This window comes from Notechis scutatus, chromosome 5 (assembly GCF_049901735.1).
Source record: "Notechis scutatus isolate UNSWTSFEM ecotype Mainland chromosome 5, rNotScu1.2, whole genome shotgun sequence".
Taxonomy (NCBI): domain Eukaryota; kingdom Metazoa; phylum Chordata; class Lepidosauria; order Squamata; family Elapidae; genus Notechis; species Notechis scutatus.
The window spans coordinates 67,550,507-67,570,637 of record NC_142013.1 but is presented as its reverse complement, the minus strand read 5'-3'; the positions used below and the strand labels follow the sequence as shown (position 1 = coordinate 67,570,637).

At 36.2% G+C, this 20,131-nt stretch overlaps 1 protein-coding gene across 1 annotated transcript; it reads left to right on the top strand.

The window, feature by feature from the left end:
• The first annotated feature begins 3,116 nt into the window (after window positions 1-3,116).
• ZFX (zinc finger protein X-linked) lies at window positions 3,117-19,826 on the top strand. Its single transcript, XM_026674885.2, has 8 exons — window positions 3,117-3,763; window positions 5,686-5,774; window positions 6,606-7,169; window positions 10,987-11,130; window positions 11,816-11,959; window positions 12,045-12,179; window positions 12,960-13,097; window positions 17,427-19,826. The coding sequence occupies exons 2-8, from the start codon at window positions 5,714-5,716 to the stop codon at window positions 18,611-18,613; spliced, it is 2,373 nt and encodes a 790-aa protein (XP_026530670.1). The 5' UTR covers window positions 3,117-3,763; window positions 5,686-5,713; the 3' UTR covers window positions 18,614-19,826.
• Window positions 19,827-20,131: the final 305 nt, after the last annotated feature.

The window sequence follows — 20,131 nt, the reverse complement described above, 5'->3', positions numbered from 1 at the left end:
TCATCAGGTGCAGGATTTGATTCTCCCCAACTTCTGCCCAAGGCTGGCTCATGCCTTAGAGAGGCAATGGCATTTCTTAGATGTGAGAAGGGCCTTCGCATTTATATCAACAGGACTGTTTCTCACAGGAAGATGGGAGGCCCTCTTTGTCTCATTCCAGCCCTCTACCCTAGGGAGGAAAGTCACAGCTTCAACAGTGGGCAGATGGCTGCGGGCTAACGATTGCAAAGTAGTATGAACTACAGACCTTACTGGTGCCGAGAGGAACCACAGCGCACTCCACTAGGAGTGCGGCCACACCAGTGGCTTGGGCTATACAAGCCTCGATTGAAGAAATTTGTAGAGTAGTGATGTGGTCACCGTTGCCCTTCATAAGACATTACAGATTGGATGTCTTTGCCTCTGCAGAGGCTGCCTTTGGCACACGTGTCCTACAAGAGAATTCACACAGTGAGGGAGACTACAAACCAGATGGAATCTGTCCCGTAGGACACGCCAGCTTAGGTATGTCCCTGGCCTGGATGTTCGGAACAGCTCACTGGAGAAGGGGCTTTGGTTCTTACCTGATACGCCCATTCTCTGGGAGCTGTGAAGAGCCTCCAGCCCCACCCAGATGATCGTCTGGTTCTGGTTCTGATCCTGGTCAAGAACAAAGAGCAACGGTGAACGAAGTATGGTATAACCTAACACTTCCATTTCACAAAAACTGGAGACAAGTGTCAAGGAGGTGGGTCCTCAGAACTTTGCTCAGCCTATCGAACAGCAGATGAAACATTACCCTGGCCTGGATGCTCTTCACAGCTCCCAGAGAATGGGCATATCAGGTAAGAACCAACACCCCTTCTGTTTTCATTTTTTAATCTTTGTATGAGTAATGCAGTTGCTATACTCTGCAAGTATTCATATGGATGGTTTAAAAATAGTTTAATGTTAACTGTATTTTTTATCCTTGAAATTTGCATATATTGGATTTTTTTCCTGTTCTATAGTTTGAAATAGTCAGATTCTGTTCTGATAAAAGTTTATCCTGTCTCCTTTAAAGCTTTGGTCTGGGAAAATACTTAATAATGTTCTCAGACTGTTCATCAATCTATTTAACTATGAAACACACCTAGCATTTTACTGGGATCAGTATCGAACTCCAAGGAATTTCTGCCATGAAAACAAAATTTATGGGGGACAAAAACACAGCCTTAACCTAGAATTGGTTCTCCTGTTGCATAATTTCTAGAGATCCCCTAGAAACAAAATATTTACATTGCCTTAAATATTGTATTAATCATTCCATCATAAAAAAATTTAAACCAAAATATCTTGATTTTCCAGAAACACAAATTATTATTCCAGGCTTGGAGATTATGCCAAAGAACACAGATGTTGACTATTATTTTTGTTGGTTAATAAACAAAAAGAGAAAATGGATAACTAAAAAAGGCTTGGTTTAGATATCACACTAGGTAATATTATGTTCATCTTAATTCAAAAAATGTTTTATTCAAACAAATCCTAGCTTAGGATAATGTACAAAACTTCCTATTATCTATTGTATCAGTAAGGATTGTAACCATGCAATTGCAAGATATACTTGGGAGTTTAACAAACTCCCATTAATCACTGATGCAGTTGTATTGTCCTGTTATAGTTGCATTTCAGCCAATATCAACAGAATATCAATATGACTGGCGTTCATAGCTTACATACAGGAACTGTACTTTTCAGGCCTGAAAATTGGCTAAGAATGGCACAATGTAGGAAGAAATCTATACTGCTCATAATATAATTTCCAAACATTTTTTTTTACCTCTATGCTTATCATTTTTGTGATTCCATTGATCCATTTATAGTTTTATATTTCTGTATGTTTGGTGTATCATAAAATTTTTGCAAACCAGCCAATTTATACAATTAATATACCATATTTTATTTGGTTATGAAGAAAAGGTTTGCTGATCAAACCAAAAGATCCCTCTAAGTCAGAATTTTGTTTGCAAAGTAACCAGTTGGATGCTTCTTGAAAGCCTCAAGTTTTAAAATGGATTTAATGCAGATACTTTGACAAAGAACCAGCTTAATCCTATTTTTAATTCTGAATTTCCAACATTACATCATGTGACACTGAATTCCATAAACTTGGTGTATAAAATGTTATTTGAGAATGGATAGTTGTTCCTACTTCAACTTTTAATATAGTTCTTCTAAATATCCCCCTAAATGTCATACATTTTATTAAACCAAATGTTATTAAAATAATTAAACCATGCAATTAAAATAATATTAGAGAAACAAGACACACAACAATTTACTAAATGTGGTAATGTATTTTATTGCTAATAATTGAAGATACACAGAAGAAAATATAAAAACAAGAGAAGTCTTCTCTAACCTTGTCATCCCGTTCCAGAGGATGGATTTCAGTTCTCAGAATTCCCCAGCTAATTTGCCTATACTGGACCTGAGAATTTTGCAACTTGAAATTTACTTAAACTTTAAAAATGCTATCTAAGCTTAATAGAAAATATAAAAATATTTTGAGCATCTATATAACATAAAGACACAAAATTATGTTCTGCTGTTGAACACACATTTTTAATAGAAAGAATGAAATGGGATATGATACATATATGATTTGCATCTTAGGGCTCCAAAGGAAATGATCCTTAACTTGATTCATAACCATATCAAGTATCCACAATCTGATTTTGATATCTGAAACCATCTACATAACTTAAATAATTGTGTTATTAACAAAATACTAGATTGCTACAATGAATTATACATTAAATGTAAGTTTGCAACAATGAAACTTGGAATATTTTGAAACATTCATTTTACAACAAAAAAAGGTGCATAAAGACACACAGGCACCCAATGTCTAATGCTCGCCAAATTTGTATTTGCTAACTAAGGTTGCACATTCTGATTTGGAAAAATAGCTGTACAATAAATAGTACCCCTGACTCCCTATAAAACCAGAAACAGAAAACATGGTAGATAACCGAATTTACCAAAACGATTGATAATACATGAACCGGGCTTAAAGCACAGTACTTCAGTTTCCTGGCCTCCTGTGTAAGAAAAATACTCTCCATCAAATGGAGAAGGGGAGGGCGGAGGGAAGAGATAGAGAGCGGGATAAAACTTTCATTAAAAATGCCGTAATAAGGTACCTCTTATTTTCTTTTTCAAAAGGCTGTGGATAAATTTATTTTCGGCAAGCGAGGGGGATGTTTTACGATTCGGGAGGCGGGGGTGCCCGGGGCAATGCCTGTGGAGAAGCCACCCCAAAATGTTGGGGATTTTCCAGGCCTAAAGAACTCATTCCCCGGCGCCGATTTCAGCAAGTCTGAGCCAGGAGCGGAACTTTACGGCCGAGCTGGAACGGAGGCGGCGGCAGGAGAGGCAGCTGCAGCGGGAGGGGTTTGCAGGGACCCACCACCCTTATACTTCATCCACCCGGCCCGGCCCGGCTCCTTCTCGGTCGCGCGGCCGGTCTGGCCCGGCCCGGGGCCGAAGAGCAGGCGGCTCAAGCAGCAGCGGCGCCGGCAACTCCTTCCGCATTTCCCTGGTTCTCTCACGGGCAGTGACGTGACGTGCTGACGGCTGCCCGGCCCGGGGAGCTTGGCCGCTTCCACTCAGCTCCGAGCTCGGCCCCTCCCTCCCCTTCGCTCCCGCCCGCCCGCCCCGCCGCCGCGACACTACCACCGAGATCGGCCCAGCTACGCGGAGAAAGGCCTCCCAGAGCCCGCCGCCACCGCCCCGCCTGGTAAGCAGCACGGGACAGGCCCAAGCTAGGCCCTTACCCCAGCGCGGAACCAGGCCTCGACTCCGGAGAAGGCCGCAGCTAGGCCGCGCAGCGTTCCTTCTTGCAGGAACGCGCCGGAAGCCTTGTAGGGGGGTCGGGCAATTGTAGCTCAGCTTCCAGAGAGAGAAAGGCGGTGGGCTGTTGTAGGATGCACGAGAAATGGGGGTCAGGCATTCTTAGAGGACAGTGGGGCCAGGCCTGAAACGAAGGGATCGCTGCTAGGAGGAGACAAGATGGCGGCGGCAAGGGAGGCTTTAGGAAGAGTGCCGGACGCCATCTTGAATTAATCGCTTCTGGCCCCAGACAGTCCCCATTACAGGCGGGCAGGGCAGGGCAGGGCGGAGACGGCGCCAGTGGGGGAAGCTTGCCCCTCCCCTCTCTCCCTCCTTTTCTTGTGCCCAGTTGTCCTGCTCGGCTACTCCCGATCCCTGTATATTTTAGTCCCGCCACATTCTTCCCTTTCACGTAATATCCAGCGGGTGCAGAGGCATTTTCTGCCTATTATTGCTTTGCCTCCTAACCCTGCATATCAGACAATGACCGACGGAACACGAGTGATTATTCACATAGTTCCCCCTCCCCCTTATGCTGATACAGGAAGGGCTGTTTGCAGCGCTTGGTGGTGGGTTTTGTCTTTCCGCAAAAAATAACTTCCTAACCATGAACCAACTGCCAGTGGCGACAGATACCGAGGAAAATATAGTCTGGATCAGTTGCATTAATTAAGAAAAGCTGATTGCATGATGGGCTTGAGGGAGCAAGCCTGTCATGAGGGAGCATAGTGGTGCCACAGCTTAAGCACCAGAATTAAATTCAAAATCCCACCAGAAACAAGCTTCCAAGTGCACACTTGTGCAGAGAGAAAGTAGTCAAGGAAAACATATGTTCTAATAAATTTTTTAGTAATTAGGTGTCATAAATCCTGTGGCCTCTTGTCCATTTGATAATTTTAATTTTAGTAATCAAGCAATCATCGGTACTAAATACTACCATAGGATGGCTAATAATTTATAATTTGAATTGTAGAAATTGAAAAGCAGCCTAGAGATTTTTTCCCCTATTGGTGTGATATGCGAAGTAGGTAAATTGAATTAGATTTTGTTAAAACCCTCAAAAGTAAATAATGGTATTTTATTATTGTTTTGAAACAACATATTGCAGTCAGTAAACAAGCATCTGAAAAACAAATGTGATAGCTTCTGAGTAGTAAGGGTTGATGTAAAGAATACTAACTTGCACTAGAAGAGAAAGTATTAGTCAAGACTTCTACAGAAGATACACAATTTAGGCAGGAAAGCAAAGATGTAGAATGTATTTATGGGAATGCATATTTCAACAGATGCATTCACAAAGGCATGAGCAGGAAAACTTTTTATACATGAAATGAATGGAAGCAGAAATGTACGCCAGATACTATAGTACTGGTATTACATTTTAGTATAATGTATTCAGGACTCAGCAATGCCAGTCAAGCAAATAAAAAGTTTTTAATTATCCAGAAGCTTTAGGTATTAAAATAGATGATATTGGGAAAATACAGTTAGTACTTGCTAACTTTAAGATTCAGATTATACCAAAAGACTATAGTCTAACCGAAAATGCCACAATGTTCATGTATAGGGAGAAAAGCATGAAATGTTACAAAGAAGGTATTGATATTTTGTTCTGGTACAAGTGAATTCTCTCATTGCTTATAAGAGGCAATGAAGGGACATCAACATAGCCATTCTTTTTGTGCTTACTCAGGAATGGGGCAAAATGTTCAAGTCTCAAGGATATGACAATTTTTCCCCCAATGCAGCTCTGATTGCAATATATATGACGTGCTAGTCTGGGACACTTATTAAAAGTCTATACAAAACACATTCATTTTGATTTTATAGACATTGTGACTGATGAGATTTAAAGGCCATGGATGAGGATGGGCTTGAACTACAGCCACATGACCCACGTGCATTTTTTGATCCAACAGGTATGTAAGAAAATAATACGTAAGCTTCTTTTCCTAAACTCTATAACTATTGGGTCTTTAGTAATGAATCCAGATTACTTTTATTACTCAAGTCTGGATCTAATTTATTTAATAATTAATCTAATGTAGAACTATTTTAGAATAGTTAATCTATTTTTAGGCTGAAAAATATAAGGAATATTATATATGTTTCAAATATTTACATATGATTATTGTTGTGTACCAGGAAATATTGCTGGTTGCTAGCAAGTAGGAAGCAAATTATATAGAATATAGGTAGTCCTCGACTTACAACCTTTCATTTAATAACTGAAGTTATACTGAACTGAAGTTATACAGTACTGAAAAAGTGACTTATGGCCGTTTTTCATGCTTACCACCATTGCAACATCCCGACAGTCACATAATCAAAATTCAGATGATTGGCAATTGTCTCATATTTATGATGGTTTTAGTGTCCCGGGGTCATGTGATCAACTTTTGCAACCTTCTGAGAAGCAGAGTCAATGGGGAAGCCAGATTCCTTTACAATCATATTACTAACTTAAGAACTGCAGTAATTCACTTAACAACTATGGCAAGAAATGTCATAAAATGGGGCAAAACTCACTTAACAATAGAAGTTTTGGCCTCATTGTGGTCATAAGTTGAGGACTACCTGTGTATGACTTCCATAATTTGCATGTCAGGATGAGTAAAGCCCTTCAGATTAAGTTTGTTTCTGATATGGTAAATAAGTTAGAGGTATCCCTGTTATATCATAATCAAAATTTGATGATTATTCCTTAACTAAGATGTATGATAATATAGGATATAATTTATATATTCCAGGAGCTGATGAAACGCATTTGAACGGAGATGAAATTGTTGTCGAAATACAGGAAACTGTATATGTATCAGATGTAGAAGATTCTGACATAGCTGTACATAATTTTGTCCCTGATGATCCAGATTCTGTAGTAATTCAAGATGTCATTGAGGATGTGGTTATAGAAGATGTTCAGTGTCCAGATATCATGGAAGATACAGATGTATCTCAAACTGTTGTTATTCCTGAACCAGTGCTGGACACTGATGTCACTGAAGAAATGTCTTTATCACACTGCAGTGTTCCAGAAGATGTTTTATCATCTGAAATAGCTTCAGCAATGGCAATACCTGAACATGTACTCACAAATGAATCAATACATGTACCTGATATTGAACATATGGAACATGTTCATGACCATAATAGTGTTGTAGAAGCAGAAATTGTCACAGATTCTCTTGGAGAAGATGTAGTTTCAGAAGTCTTAGTGACAGACTGTGCTTCTGAAGCTGTAATTGATGCCAGTGGAATATCTGTGGAGCATAATGATGAAAAAAACAACTGTGAAGACTACCTGATGATTTCCTGTAAGTGTCTGGGTAAACTATTTTAAGGACTGCAGTTTAAACTACAGAATTTTCATCCAGGCTATCCCACTGATTTTGTTCTTGGATTTTTGTAGTGCTAATCTATACAACTTGTAGGCAGTTTTAGATCCTGACATTTCATGTATCAGGAATGTAACAAACACATTTAACTCTATTTCCATTCTACATAATAATTGAAGTGAATTAGTTTCTGGTGCCTAATATAAAAATAATTTGTTTGGTAACAAGAACAATTTTGTTGTTAAAAATAAATAATTTAAAGTTAAAATAATAAAATTAGCATTAGCATGCCTATGACTTTAACATTTAAAAAAAAATGTTTTGCAGTGAACATTCCCATTTCGTTGGGATTGGGATTGAATATTAGTATCACTTTAGTGGGATGGTAACAGTGTTCAGTGCACCTCAGCATATCGTCATGTCAGCCACATGACTACTGTAATGTCTTTGGACAACACTGGCTCCTTGGGCTAGGATATGGAGATGAGCTCTGCCTCCTAGAGTCAGACATGACTGGATAGGGGAAACTTTTACCATTACCTTTTTTTACTATTAAAATATCCATTTGTTGCTGCATCAATCACCTATCATTCTTTGATCATTGGGCTGCAAGCTTTGAACTAATGTGCAAAATCCATCACTTGACACCTGTTATTATTAAAATCATAGAGTTACTATATGTTTTTGAGACTGATAGACTAGTACTTTACACTTATTCATAGGATCTGAAATACTCTTCTTCCCCAATTTGCAAGGTACCCATTCTTACATTATTTAGTTCCTACTGGAAATCCAGAGCTTTCTATGGATCATCCTTATATGTAAATTTTGTTATTTTTGTTTATTTTCCATTCTTCCATCTTTTTAATGAATAAAAGTTGTATATCATTTTAATCTATTCTTGTATTTCAATAATTTTAGGTTTAAGATGCAGTTGTTTAAGAAATCTGTATAGGGATATATTAAATAAATATATTAATCTCTGAATGGTTGCCAGCAGAAATACAGGATGGAGAGCTAACTGGCAACAGTTAAAGGATTGAAGAAATATTGATTTCTGTTTTTTTTAATCAGAAAAGAATAATAGAGGAAGTGTACAGTGATGAACAGTATATGATAAGTGAATATGGTAGCAAAAGAAGAATGAAGTGAGAGGGTCAAATATACTGGTAGTCTGAAACTTACAGCCACAGTTGAGTCCAAAATTTCCATTGCTAAGCAAGACAATTGTTAACCCTATTTAACCTTTCTTGCCACAGTTGTTAAGTGAAACACTGCAGTTGTTAAGTTCATAACATGGTTGTTAAGTGACTCTGGCTTCTCCACTGATTTTGCTTCTCAGAAAGTTGCAAAGGGGATCATATTACCCAGGACAAATGTCATAAATACAGGCCAGTTGCCAAGTGTCTGAATTTTGATCACATGCCCATGATGATCCCACAATGGTTGTGTGAAAAACGGTCATAAGTCACTTTTTCAGTATTGCAACTTTGAATGGCCACTAAATGAATAATTGTAAATCGAGGATTATCTGTAACTGGAATAGGAAAAAAAAGAACTATTTCCTAAATTGAGAACTACTTTATATAAATGTGCACACTCTTGTGGCTAATATTTCTAGGCAAATACAGATCTTAAAAACAAATGTATTAGTATCTGTGATTAACAGGCAACATGTTGCAGTCTATTTCTTAAGTCACAAGCTCTTGATTTGCTGTTCCATGAAATTACAGTTTATTGCTGAGTTCAGTGTCTTTTGCAGGGTAGTGATAATGTGCTTTGTTGCCTTTTTCTTAGTACTGTAGTACTATTGTTTGCCAGATGCAGAATTGCAATAATATTTAAAGTTGTTGAAAAATACAGTCCTAAACGAAGGAAGTATTCCTGCATCATTAACAAAGCCGCATTATACACTAGAAATCTAGGAGTAATCTTTCATGATGTAACAGCAGCTGACCAACAGTAGATGATGTGAGGACTTCTCTATATCCTCTTAAAATTGATTTGTCTTTTTTTCTTAATAATATGCAGACTGCTAGACTCTTATTATGCATGAGCGTGTTATAATCCTTATTTCCTAAAAAATATACTTTACTATTTTTCTTGTGGAAATTATAAATCTGTATTTGTTATGATTTGATGTGAATAGCTGTTGTAATGTGCTAGGTGAAAGTTTCCCACAGCGTTAATTTTTTCTTACAGCCTTATTAGAAAGTTGTACATGTTTTATACTATTTGTATAGTCTAGTCTATCTATAAGATTATTGCAAAGTAATACGAAAACTCGCTTTTCAAATTCAGTATTTTTTACATAATCTAATTATGCAATGTGACATACTGTAGACACTTATTTTGTTGATTGTGATGGAAATTTAATTTATTCCTGTAATATGTGAGATATTGTGGAGGATTTTGCTGATAGTGTCTTTCCCAGCCTTTTAGTTGTTTAAAATCATTCCCAATGTAACTGCAATGCATTATTGCAAAATGACAAACCTATGGAAATTACAAATTATATGAAATGACCATATATAGAATGCTATTGTATATGGGAGATATGGAAAATAAGAGGAACAATTGATAAAGAATTAACAATTCTTTAATTAATAAATTGAATTAAGAAATGCTGTGAAACTAAGAAAAACAAGAATGATATCGCAGGTCTGAATAAAGGTAATTGATTTTGTAGGTTGAAGATCATGAATGCTTTGATAAATTTGAATTAAAGACAAATATGTATCAGAAGCTATGAATGAATTTCATTTATATTGAGGTGTATAAAATAGTATTTCATAGATTAATTATAATTTCATGTTAAGAGTCATGAATGGATGATAGAAACAAGATAAGCATGATCATGCATACCTATTCAAAGGAAAGGCTTAGCGAAGAATACAAAAATGATGAGAAGTATTGAATGAGGAGCAGAATATTAGGGTTAGTGTTGGGGTTGGCATGTGAAGCATGAGTTTGAGAATAAGTAGCATGAGCATGAGTAGCATCAGTAGTGAATCAGGAAGAAAAGGAACAAGGGGAAAATAGAATGATTGCAAGAAGTACAAAGCCTGCTTGTAAAACATAGAAAATGAATGGAAAGTAGACATCAGGAAAAATGTGGAAATGTCTTGGGAAAAATGGAAATAATTAAATGAAGAGTTATACTAATGAGAAGTATACGAAAGAATTGTGAAATTGTGAGGTGAAAGGCTGTGGATGGGATATATAGATATAGATATAGTAATATTTCTGTGTAGAGAAAAACAATTGCAAAAAATGTAATAAAAATACAAGAAATTGTTATGATTAAAAGATGGAAAATGTAGACAGATTTGAAATAAAAACATTTGGCGAATGAAAAAGTTAAACAAGAATTCTTTTAATTGGAATTAAAAATAAAAGTTATTCAATAATTGGGGTAAAACTCAAAATAAGGGAAGACTGAAGAATTTAGCAAGTATGGCGCAGCATTTTCCTGAGCAGATTGGATACAGACCAGATTTCTGCTTAATGGATATTGAAAAATGTATGAATGTGAGGAAGAAAGTTTATTGTACTTTTGTGGATTTAAAGAAGGTGTTTAATAAAATAAATAAGATTTAGTTATGGAATGTTTTGTAGGAATATGGAGTTAAAGGCAATAACAATAGTGTACTGTGGAAATAAAGTATATGTGCAAATAAATGGAATGCTTGGCAAATAATGGATGTCCCCTTGGGTTTTAATGTATAAACACATAAATGCTTGTAATTTATGTTAGAGGTATGTTAATGTGATAATATTGTGGATTTTCTTGTAGTGGATGATGCTGTCAAAACAGAAGCTGACAACTCTGTTAACCTTAAATCTGAGTCAGAAAGTGATCCATGTAAAATGGATGGCATTTGCCCAGAAGTCATCAAAGTCTACATTTTCAAAGCTGATCCTGGAGAAGATGACATAGGTGAGGTTTTCTTAAATGAAAGAAAAATAATAATATTTTGATGCTTAGAGGTCTCAAGATGAAAACTGAATCTTCAAGAAATGTTCTGAGAATTTGTCATACTAAAAGTGAAAAGAACCTTGAAACACCCTGTGAATGACATCCCTAACTGTTGTTGTTGCTGTTGTTGTTATTATTATTCATGTAGTATAACATATATAGAGCCAGTTTGGTTAGGGTTCTGGCCTAGGTGTCTCTTACGCATAAAAGCAGACTGAGTGACTTTGGACCAGTCAATCTCTCAGGCCAACTGACCTCAAAGGGTTGTTGTGGGGAAAATTAAAAAGCAGGCAAACTACCTATGCTTGCCCCCTTGAGGTATATATATTTAAAGGTGGGTTAAAAATCTACTAATAAGTTAAACTTTGGTCAGTTATCTCACTTCGTAAAAATACAGACTATATACTTAGTCTGTGATCCTATACATGTTTATTAAATTAATATAATGAAGCTTATATTTCAATAGGATTTTCATAATATCCCTCTTGTTTTACTCAGTTCTTTCCAAATGTCTAGTTAATAGATCTTCTTTCACGCCTTTTAAACATTTGTATTACGCTATTTTTTTTCCAGTTTCTTGAAGTTGAACCATAGTGTAATAGAAGCATATTCATACAAATAATGTTGATAATTTTTTTTAACATAGGAGGCACAGTAGACATTGTGGAAAGTGAATCTGACAATGACCATGGTGAAACTTTAATTAACCAAAATAGCAGTGTTCGCATTCCAAGAGAAAAAATGGTCTATATGACAGTAAATGATTCTCAGCATGATGATGAAGATTTAAGTAAGTATGTGACCTTCATTTGGAGTAAAGATTTTAAAGGTTTTTAAAAATATACAAAACACACATTACATGTTTCTTCTATTAGATGTTGCTGAAATTGCTGATGAAGTCTATATGGAAGTGATAGTGGGAGAGGAAGATGCAGCAGCGACTCATGAACAGCAAATTGATGACAGTGAAATCAAAAGCTTTATGCCAATAGCTTGGGCAGCAGCTTATGGTAGGTCATTACTCCCCAAAATTAAAGATTACTAGTAAGGATATTGGTTTTTGGTCTTCTGTATTAAAAAAATTAATCTTTCTGAATTTCAGCCAGAATTACATATGAGTACATATATATTATTTGAAATGATTTATCGTTTATTTGAAACTGTACAGGAATTAAGAAGAAAATTGTAACATAACATTTAGATTTTTGTCATGTTTATTATACTTATTTTCTTTTCATCGGAACTTCCAACCTGGGTCCATTTCTTTTACATGCATCCATCAATGTGAGAGAAAGTTTGAAGCTCTCATCCCATAAAGGTGGAAGGTTTCTAGTTGACTTACAATCAGCCACAATATTACATGCATCTTCCAGTGGCCTTGGAAAAATAGACTTTGGTAATTGGATTCTATGGTGTCTGTTTCCCAAGAGCATCTTATCTATCTTTTACAGTATTCTTTCTACCTGTATGTTTGTCATGATGTGATTAAATTCATGCTGCGAATATGTATGTATAATACTTGAGGCTCTTTCCATGGTTAGTGAGGACAGTGAGAAAAATATAGATATATATTGGCAAAAGCCACACGTGAATAACTCACTGAATAGAAGAAGACTTGATTTTTTAAATCTAAATCTTGCTTACTGTCTTTGTTGACTACAAAGGTATCCAAATATATTTATTAACACCAAGAGCTCATTTTTCAGACTTATCTTTTAAAAATATAAAAATCATATTCAGAGATAGTACATGGACTAATCCTTAGAATGCTAAATTCTGATCCACACTAGGAAATAATGATGCAGTTGAAAACCGAAATGGAACTGCAAGTGCCCTCTTGCACATAGATGAGTCTTCTGGTCTTGGAAGGCTAGCAAAACAAAAACCAAAGAAAAGGAGAAGATTGGAATCCAGACAATATCAAACAGGTAATAACTCAGCTTCTGTTTGCTTGAAAATAGAATTGGAAATGGAAATGCATTCTCCATTAGCATTTTTAAAAGCATCTATCTGTATACGTTCTTGGTGGGAGTTTTGTGTAATATTGCTGCTTTATTGGGGTTCAAATATCAGCACAAAATGTATTTGAAATGGTTTCAAATAACTTTTTTTTCAGGAGGAAAATTATGAAACTTAGGTTGAATGCTATAAAATAAGAAAAATGGAAAAGAAATTAAACCAGGGATTGGTTGAAACTCTGCATGGAAGTTTCAACCAATAGAAGATGCTGAATAATACACATTGGGGATCATTTTTAAATATGTTTGAATATATCCACCTGTTCTCTGGATACATCCAATATGATATAAGATTTTGAACATAGAATACATTTTTCTAATGATTAAAAAAAAACTCATAGTTTTGCTTAGGGAAGACTTGTTTCAAAATCTTATAAGTTTTAGATACATACAGAAACTCCCATCAGGTTAGTTATGCCAACTAATGCATTGCTTACAATTCTCAGGATATGATACACACTTTGAAAAGAGGTTGACACAAGTGAACTTGTCAACAGAAAGTTATGTCCTAACCTAACACACAACACGGAAAGAAAATGAAGCTGCACTGGCATAGCATTCAAGAACTTATTGAAGGAATGCAAGAATTAAAGGAAATTATCCTAGGCATACTGCAATGTTACATTGCTACACTGTACAAATGGGTTTTGGTGAGACAGAAAATGGGAAGGTTTGCAATTGTACTGCACTCCTTTGGACAGAGAGCTCTGATGTCATTCTTGGGATCTGCTGGAGCCATTTTCCCATTTAGGAGTCACAGTTCTAAGTGCTCCTATTGGGACCATTTTGGCCATTATTCTTCTCTTCTCCCCCCATTCCCTGCCCCGAGACACATATAATAAGAGACAGTTTGATATACTAATTAGGGCATCAGATTAGAAATTAGGAGTCTTAGTCCTGCCTTTAGGCACAAAAACCGTCTGAGTGACCTTTGCTTAGTCACTTTTACTCAATCCTAGGAAGGAGGCAATAGCAAACCATTCCTGAAAAACCTTGTCAAGAAGACTGAGAATTAGACACGAATGGAAGAAATACCATATATGCACACAAATACACTACATAATTGCTTCCCAATGTCCATTGTTAATTTATTTGGTTACATGGCTACATATGGTTACAATCTTATGTTTTGAAGAAGTAATAGTACATATGGTAGGTTACAACTGATATTTAAAGTGAAAAATACGTCTTATGGTGGGGCAAGTGTGACTAAAAGTGTGGATGTGGCAAGAGATGGGATGTAAAGTAGCTGAGAAGGCTGACATTAATAAATCTTACGAGGGTTGGACAAGAAAGAGTTGGACCAAAAGACAGCACTGAGGCATTGGTCACAGCAGAACAAGACCAGCCATTAAGTACCAGATCCATAGAAGCAGGGATGTATCACTAGAACAGGACCTGAGTTGTAAAGTGCAGACAGGCTTCAGGGATAGTCCAATATGTAGTAGCAAGTAGTTGGCATTGTATATAGGAAGAGTGTGTGGGCTAGTTCCCTTCCAAGTCCAGATGGGAAATTCCACAGAAGGTTGTGGAGAATAATGGCTAATATCCTGTGGAACTTCCAAATCAGAGGTGGTATTCAGCAGGTTCTGACCAGTTCTGAAGAACCAGTAGTGGAAATTTTGAGTAGTTCGGAGAACTGGTAGTGGAAATTTTGCGTAGTTCGGAGAACTGGTAGTGGAAGTTTTGAGTAGTTTGAAGAATCAGCAAATACCACCTCTGACTGGCCCCGCCCCCATTTATTCTCCACCTCCCAAGTCCCAGCTGATTGGCTGGATTTTCTTTTGTTGCCCTGTACAGGAGAATAGAGTTAGAAAGCAGGTTAGTGGGGTGGGGAGAGAATGGGGATTTTACAGTATCCTTCGCCTGGAGTGGGTGGGTATTGAGATTTTGCAGTATCCTTCCCCTGCCAATGCCCACCAAGCCACACCAAGCCATGCCTACAGAACCGGTAGTAAAAATGTTTGAATCCCACTATTGTTCCAAATCCATGCAGATTGGCAGGAAAAGTAAAGGTCAAAGTTGTCCCCAGTGGTGGTAGAAGAAGAGTGACTCCTAAACTAGGAAAGTGGCTCCAACAGATTGCAGGAACATAAGAGCTCTGAGTCCAGAAGAATGCAGTGCTAAGAATAGCTAACATACTATGTAAAACCCTCAACTTTCCAGGTCTCTGATAGAAGATTCAAGATTGAAGAAAACTCATAATGCACACACATTTTTTTAGTAAAGAAGGCAGCTGACATACATTATATTCTTTCCTTCTCCTATTTTCCTCACAACCCCCCTGTGAGATGGTCTGTATTGAAAGAGAGTGACTTGCCCAAACTAATCCAGATGGCTGTCATGCCTAAGGCGGGACTAGAATTCACGACCCCCTGGTTTCTAATTAGCATCTTAATCAGTACACCAAATTGGCTCCCAACATAGTCCCAATCTTATATTTTCAGGAAATAATAGCTTATGTATTTGGTTACATGCGATGTTTCAAGTGAGATATATTAGATGGTGGGGTAAGTATGACTAAAAAGTACAAGTAGTCCTCGACTTACAGCAGTTCCTTTAGAACCATTGAAAGTCACAAAGGCATTGAAAAAAGTGACTTATGACCTTTTGTAACCCTTTGTGGCATCCCCACAGTGACATAATTAAAATTCAGATGCTTGGCAGCTGACTCATATTTATGACAATTGCAATGTCCTGTGGTCATAAGATTACCTTTTGCCACCTTCTGACAAGCAAAATCAGATTCACTTAACAACCATGTTATTAACTGCAGTGATTCACTTAATAACTGTGGCAAGAAAGGTCATAAAATGGGGCAAAACTCACTTAACAAATGTCTCACTTAGCAACAGAAATTTTGGGCTCAATTGTTAAGGACTACCTGTATAAATATCGAGAGTTGAGAAGTGAAAGGAAATAGGCAGTTTACCAAATCTTCCAAACTGTTGGGATAAACACAATTATTTTAAATCAATTCTATTTCTTTTGTAGTTAGGAAAGATATTTAGGAGCAGTTGCATCTCAAATTTTAATAAATAAGCAGTCAGTATAGTCAGCTATTTTACCATGTTATGGTCATGAACATTTAGCAGTAACTTACATTGTTTATGGATGGACAGGGCAAAACCATAGCAAACTATAGTGACATCATTTTACAAATGCTACCACCAGGTACTTGCTTCTTAACATCTGATGCAGTATGCAATTTATAGCATATTATGGTGATGTCACAGTCATCCGTTGCTCCATTCCACAAAAGTATAAGGATATGGATATTAAAGAGAAACAACTGCAATAATGAATACAATAAGATTATGTATGTATTGATGTGTGCCTGTTGCCAAGACAACAGGCACACACATTGTTATAGGTGTGGTTAGTGTAGAAGCCATGGACACACACTTCCTGGCATCTTTAGCAATTGTGAAATGCATTTGAGGCCTGGCCAGTTAATGGAAGAGCAAGATTGCTATTAAAATTCGGCCTTTTGCTGGAATAGTTACAGTGACTATCAAGGGGTATAGATATACTGTGTAAGTATTTGCATTAACTTTTCTATGATGTTATGTAATATCTTTCTGAAAATCTCTGTTCAAAAACATAATTTCAATCTATAGTTAACATTACATTCTATGAATGACTGGTAGACTGATTTCTCATTTAAAAGTAACATACTATCTTCAACTTCTGTCTTGATGGATGTTTTCCATCAATACACACAGGTATATGTGTATATCTGTGTTGTATACTTTTGGAGAGTATTATCTTCAAACATGTCAGATATGAGTCATTTCTTGAAAATATATCTATTCTCACAAGGTTCCTTTGAGAGAATGCAGATGTTGCAATTGCTGACATATCAAGATATTCCTTTCCACAGGGTTAATTTGTCTAATTAAGTGATATGTTGGCACTTGACATTGCTCCCAATTATTGAAATTCAATAAGCCTTTCATATTTCTGTTGGAAGATTTTTAATTTTGAGGCACAAAGCTGACATACCATTGTAATTACTTCTTGACAATTAATTGATCTGAACTTAATTTGCAGTTTGAGCAGTGTTCAGGATTTGATATCCTATGTATGTCAGTGTGAAACTTAAGCATGTGCTTAATTTTGCTACTAAAGCTAATAGGAATTTAAAATGTATAACTTCTGTGTAATTATGCTAGTGCTTGCCAGGTATTTAGTAAATGCCATTTTTATTATTTTTTTCTTTTTTCTTTTATTATGCAGCCATAATTATTGGGCCTGATGGCCATCCTTTGACTGTCTACCCTTGTATGATTTGTGGAAAGAAATTTAAATCCAGAGGCTTCTTGAAAAGACACATGAAAAATCACCCAGAGCACCTTCTTGCTAAGAAAAAATATCGATGCACTGATTGTGATTACACTACAAATAAAAAGTTAAGTCTGCATAATCACCTTGAGAGCCACAAGCTTACTACCAAGACTGAGAAACTAATTGAATGTGATGAATGTGGGAAAAGTTTCTCTCATGCAGGAGCTTTGTTTACACATAAGATGGTGCACAGGGACAAAGCAGCAAACAAAATGCACAAGTGCAAATTCTGTGAGTATGAAACAGCAGAACAAGGATTACTGAATCGTCACCTTCTAGCTGTACATAGCAAAAACTTTCCGCATATTTGCGTGGAATGTGGAAAAGGATTTCGGCATCCATCAGAGCTCAAGAAACACATGCGAATCCATACTGGTGAAAAGCCCTATCAATGCCAGTATTGTGAGTATAGGTCTGCTGACTCTTCTAACCTGAAAACTCATGTAAAGACTAGGCATAGTAAAGAAATGCCATTCAAGTGTGACATTTGTTTTCAAATATTTTCTGATACCAAAGAACTGCAACAGCACATTCTTATGCATCAAGAAAGCAAAACACATCAGTGTCTGCACTGTGATCACAAAAGCTCAAACTCAAGTGATTTAAAAAGACATATAATTTCCGTTCACACAAAGGACTATCCTCACAAGTGTGACATGTGTGATAAAGGCTTTCATAGGCCTTCAGAACTGAAAAAACATGTTGCAGTGCACAAAGGAAAAAAGCTGCATCAGTGCAGACATTGTGACTTTAAGATTGCAGATCCATTTGTTCTGAGTCGTCATATTCTCTCAGTTCACACAAAAGATCTTCCGTTCAGATGCAAGAGGTGTAAGAAAGGATTCAAGCTGCAAATGGAACTCAAAAAACACATGAAAACACACAGTGGTAGAAAAGTTTATCAGTGTGAGTACTGTGAATATAGCACTACAGATGCCTCAGGTTTCAAGCGGCATGTTATTTCCATTCATACAAAAGACTATCCCCACCGTTGTGAATTCTGTAAAAAAGGCTTTCGAAGGCCTTCAGAGAAGAATCAACACATTCTGCGGCATCATAAAGACATTGGGTTACCATGAGGATTCAAAAATAGGGATTTGGGAAGGGTATAAAAGATTTGCTATTTAGGCCGTCATTGTATTTTAAAGCAGATCTTACAAATGAAATACTGCATTTTATTTAGTGCTGTATACAGATAGGAATATTGCTTCTAGTTGACTTTTATACATTTTGTTCATTAGTGTGTTCTGAATTATCTTTTGTTTGTTTAATAAATGAGGAAAGATGGCAACAATAAAGTTGCGTTTAATAAAGTAAACTTCGTCTTATACTGAATTTTTCAATTACATTAATTCTTTGAAATGTTTGCCTGCCAGTTTTGACATAAATTAAATTTCTAATTTGCTCAAAGATGTCATCTAGAAAGCTGTTCAAAAGTCAGCAGAATTAATGTCAAAATACTGCATTGTACAATAGGATCCACTTGATTGTCCCATTGGTATTTAAAGAACTTACGACATGCTATTCATTTGAGTGGTTATTTAACTTTTTTCCAATACTGATGTTATTTCTTTATCGTATTGAATACTTTCATAATGTAGAAATACATTGGTTGCTGGGAGCATTTATTTTCAGTAGGGTGAATTTTAAAGAAAAACTTGAGGCACTTGTTCATTAAGTATTCATTACCTGCTTCTCTGCTTTTTTGTTCTGTGTTACAAATGTAATTGTATTTTTGAAACATATTGTTTCAGTTGTTGACAACAGATATTCAATTGACTGTTGCTAGGTTTATTCCAAATTAAATGCAGTTTTATTACAAGACTCTAACTGTATGGAATTTTTGGTTTGGTCTCATTTTTATCTACCTGGATCTTTGGATAGCTTTCAAAGATAAACCATCTAGAGGGAGAACAGGTGGAGGAATAAATAATAGAAGCATGTCATTTTAAAGAAACATTTATTTTCTTCCATTTTTAAAATGTTTCTTTTATGGACGCAGAATTTTCCTTACCAAAATAATTTCAGGAGAAAGGAATTAGACCTTCATGCCAATGGCTATTAAGCAGTAACTTTTTAATTATCCCATTATTTCTGTCCATTTATACACTTATGGATATGACCATGACTTATGGACATGTTGAATGACCACCATATGCTTTAAAATTATTGCTAAGTTAAAGCTGCTTCAATCTGTTTCACAGTAAATGTTTCATTAGTTTATAATGTTCTAAAGCATGCTGGAAACTTGACAAATAAAACATTTCATGTTTCAAATGAAATCAAAGCTAATTTTTTAAAATGTGGTATTCTGATTATGTTCTGTTAGCTTGCTTTTTCTCATCTGTCCTCCCTAACTTTGATACTTAGAATTCACTGATTAAATGTATTGAAAGTGAACAAAAGTTTAAGCAGTTTTGCATCATGCTTTCCCATGTCTCATCCCTCCTTTCCTTTCATCAAAAACATAACGATTCCAAATCATCAGTTTTATATTATATTACATTGTCAGAGATTATAATGTGTGTATGTACATTCCTTCACATAGCTCTCTATTCCCTGGGTGATTCATTTTAATATAAAATTAGAATTATAAT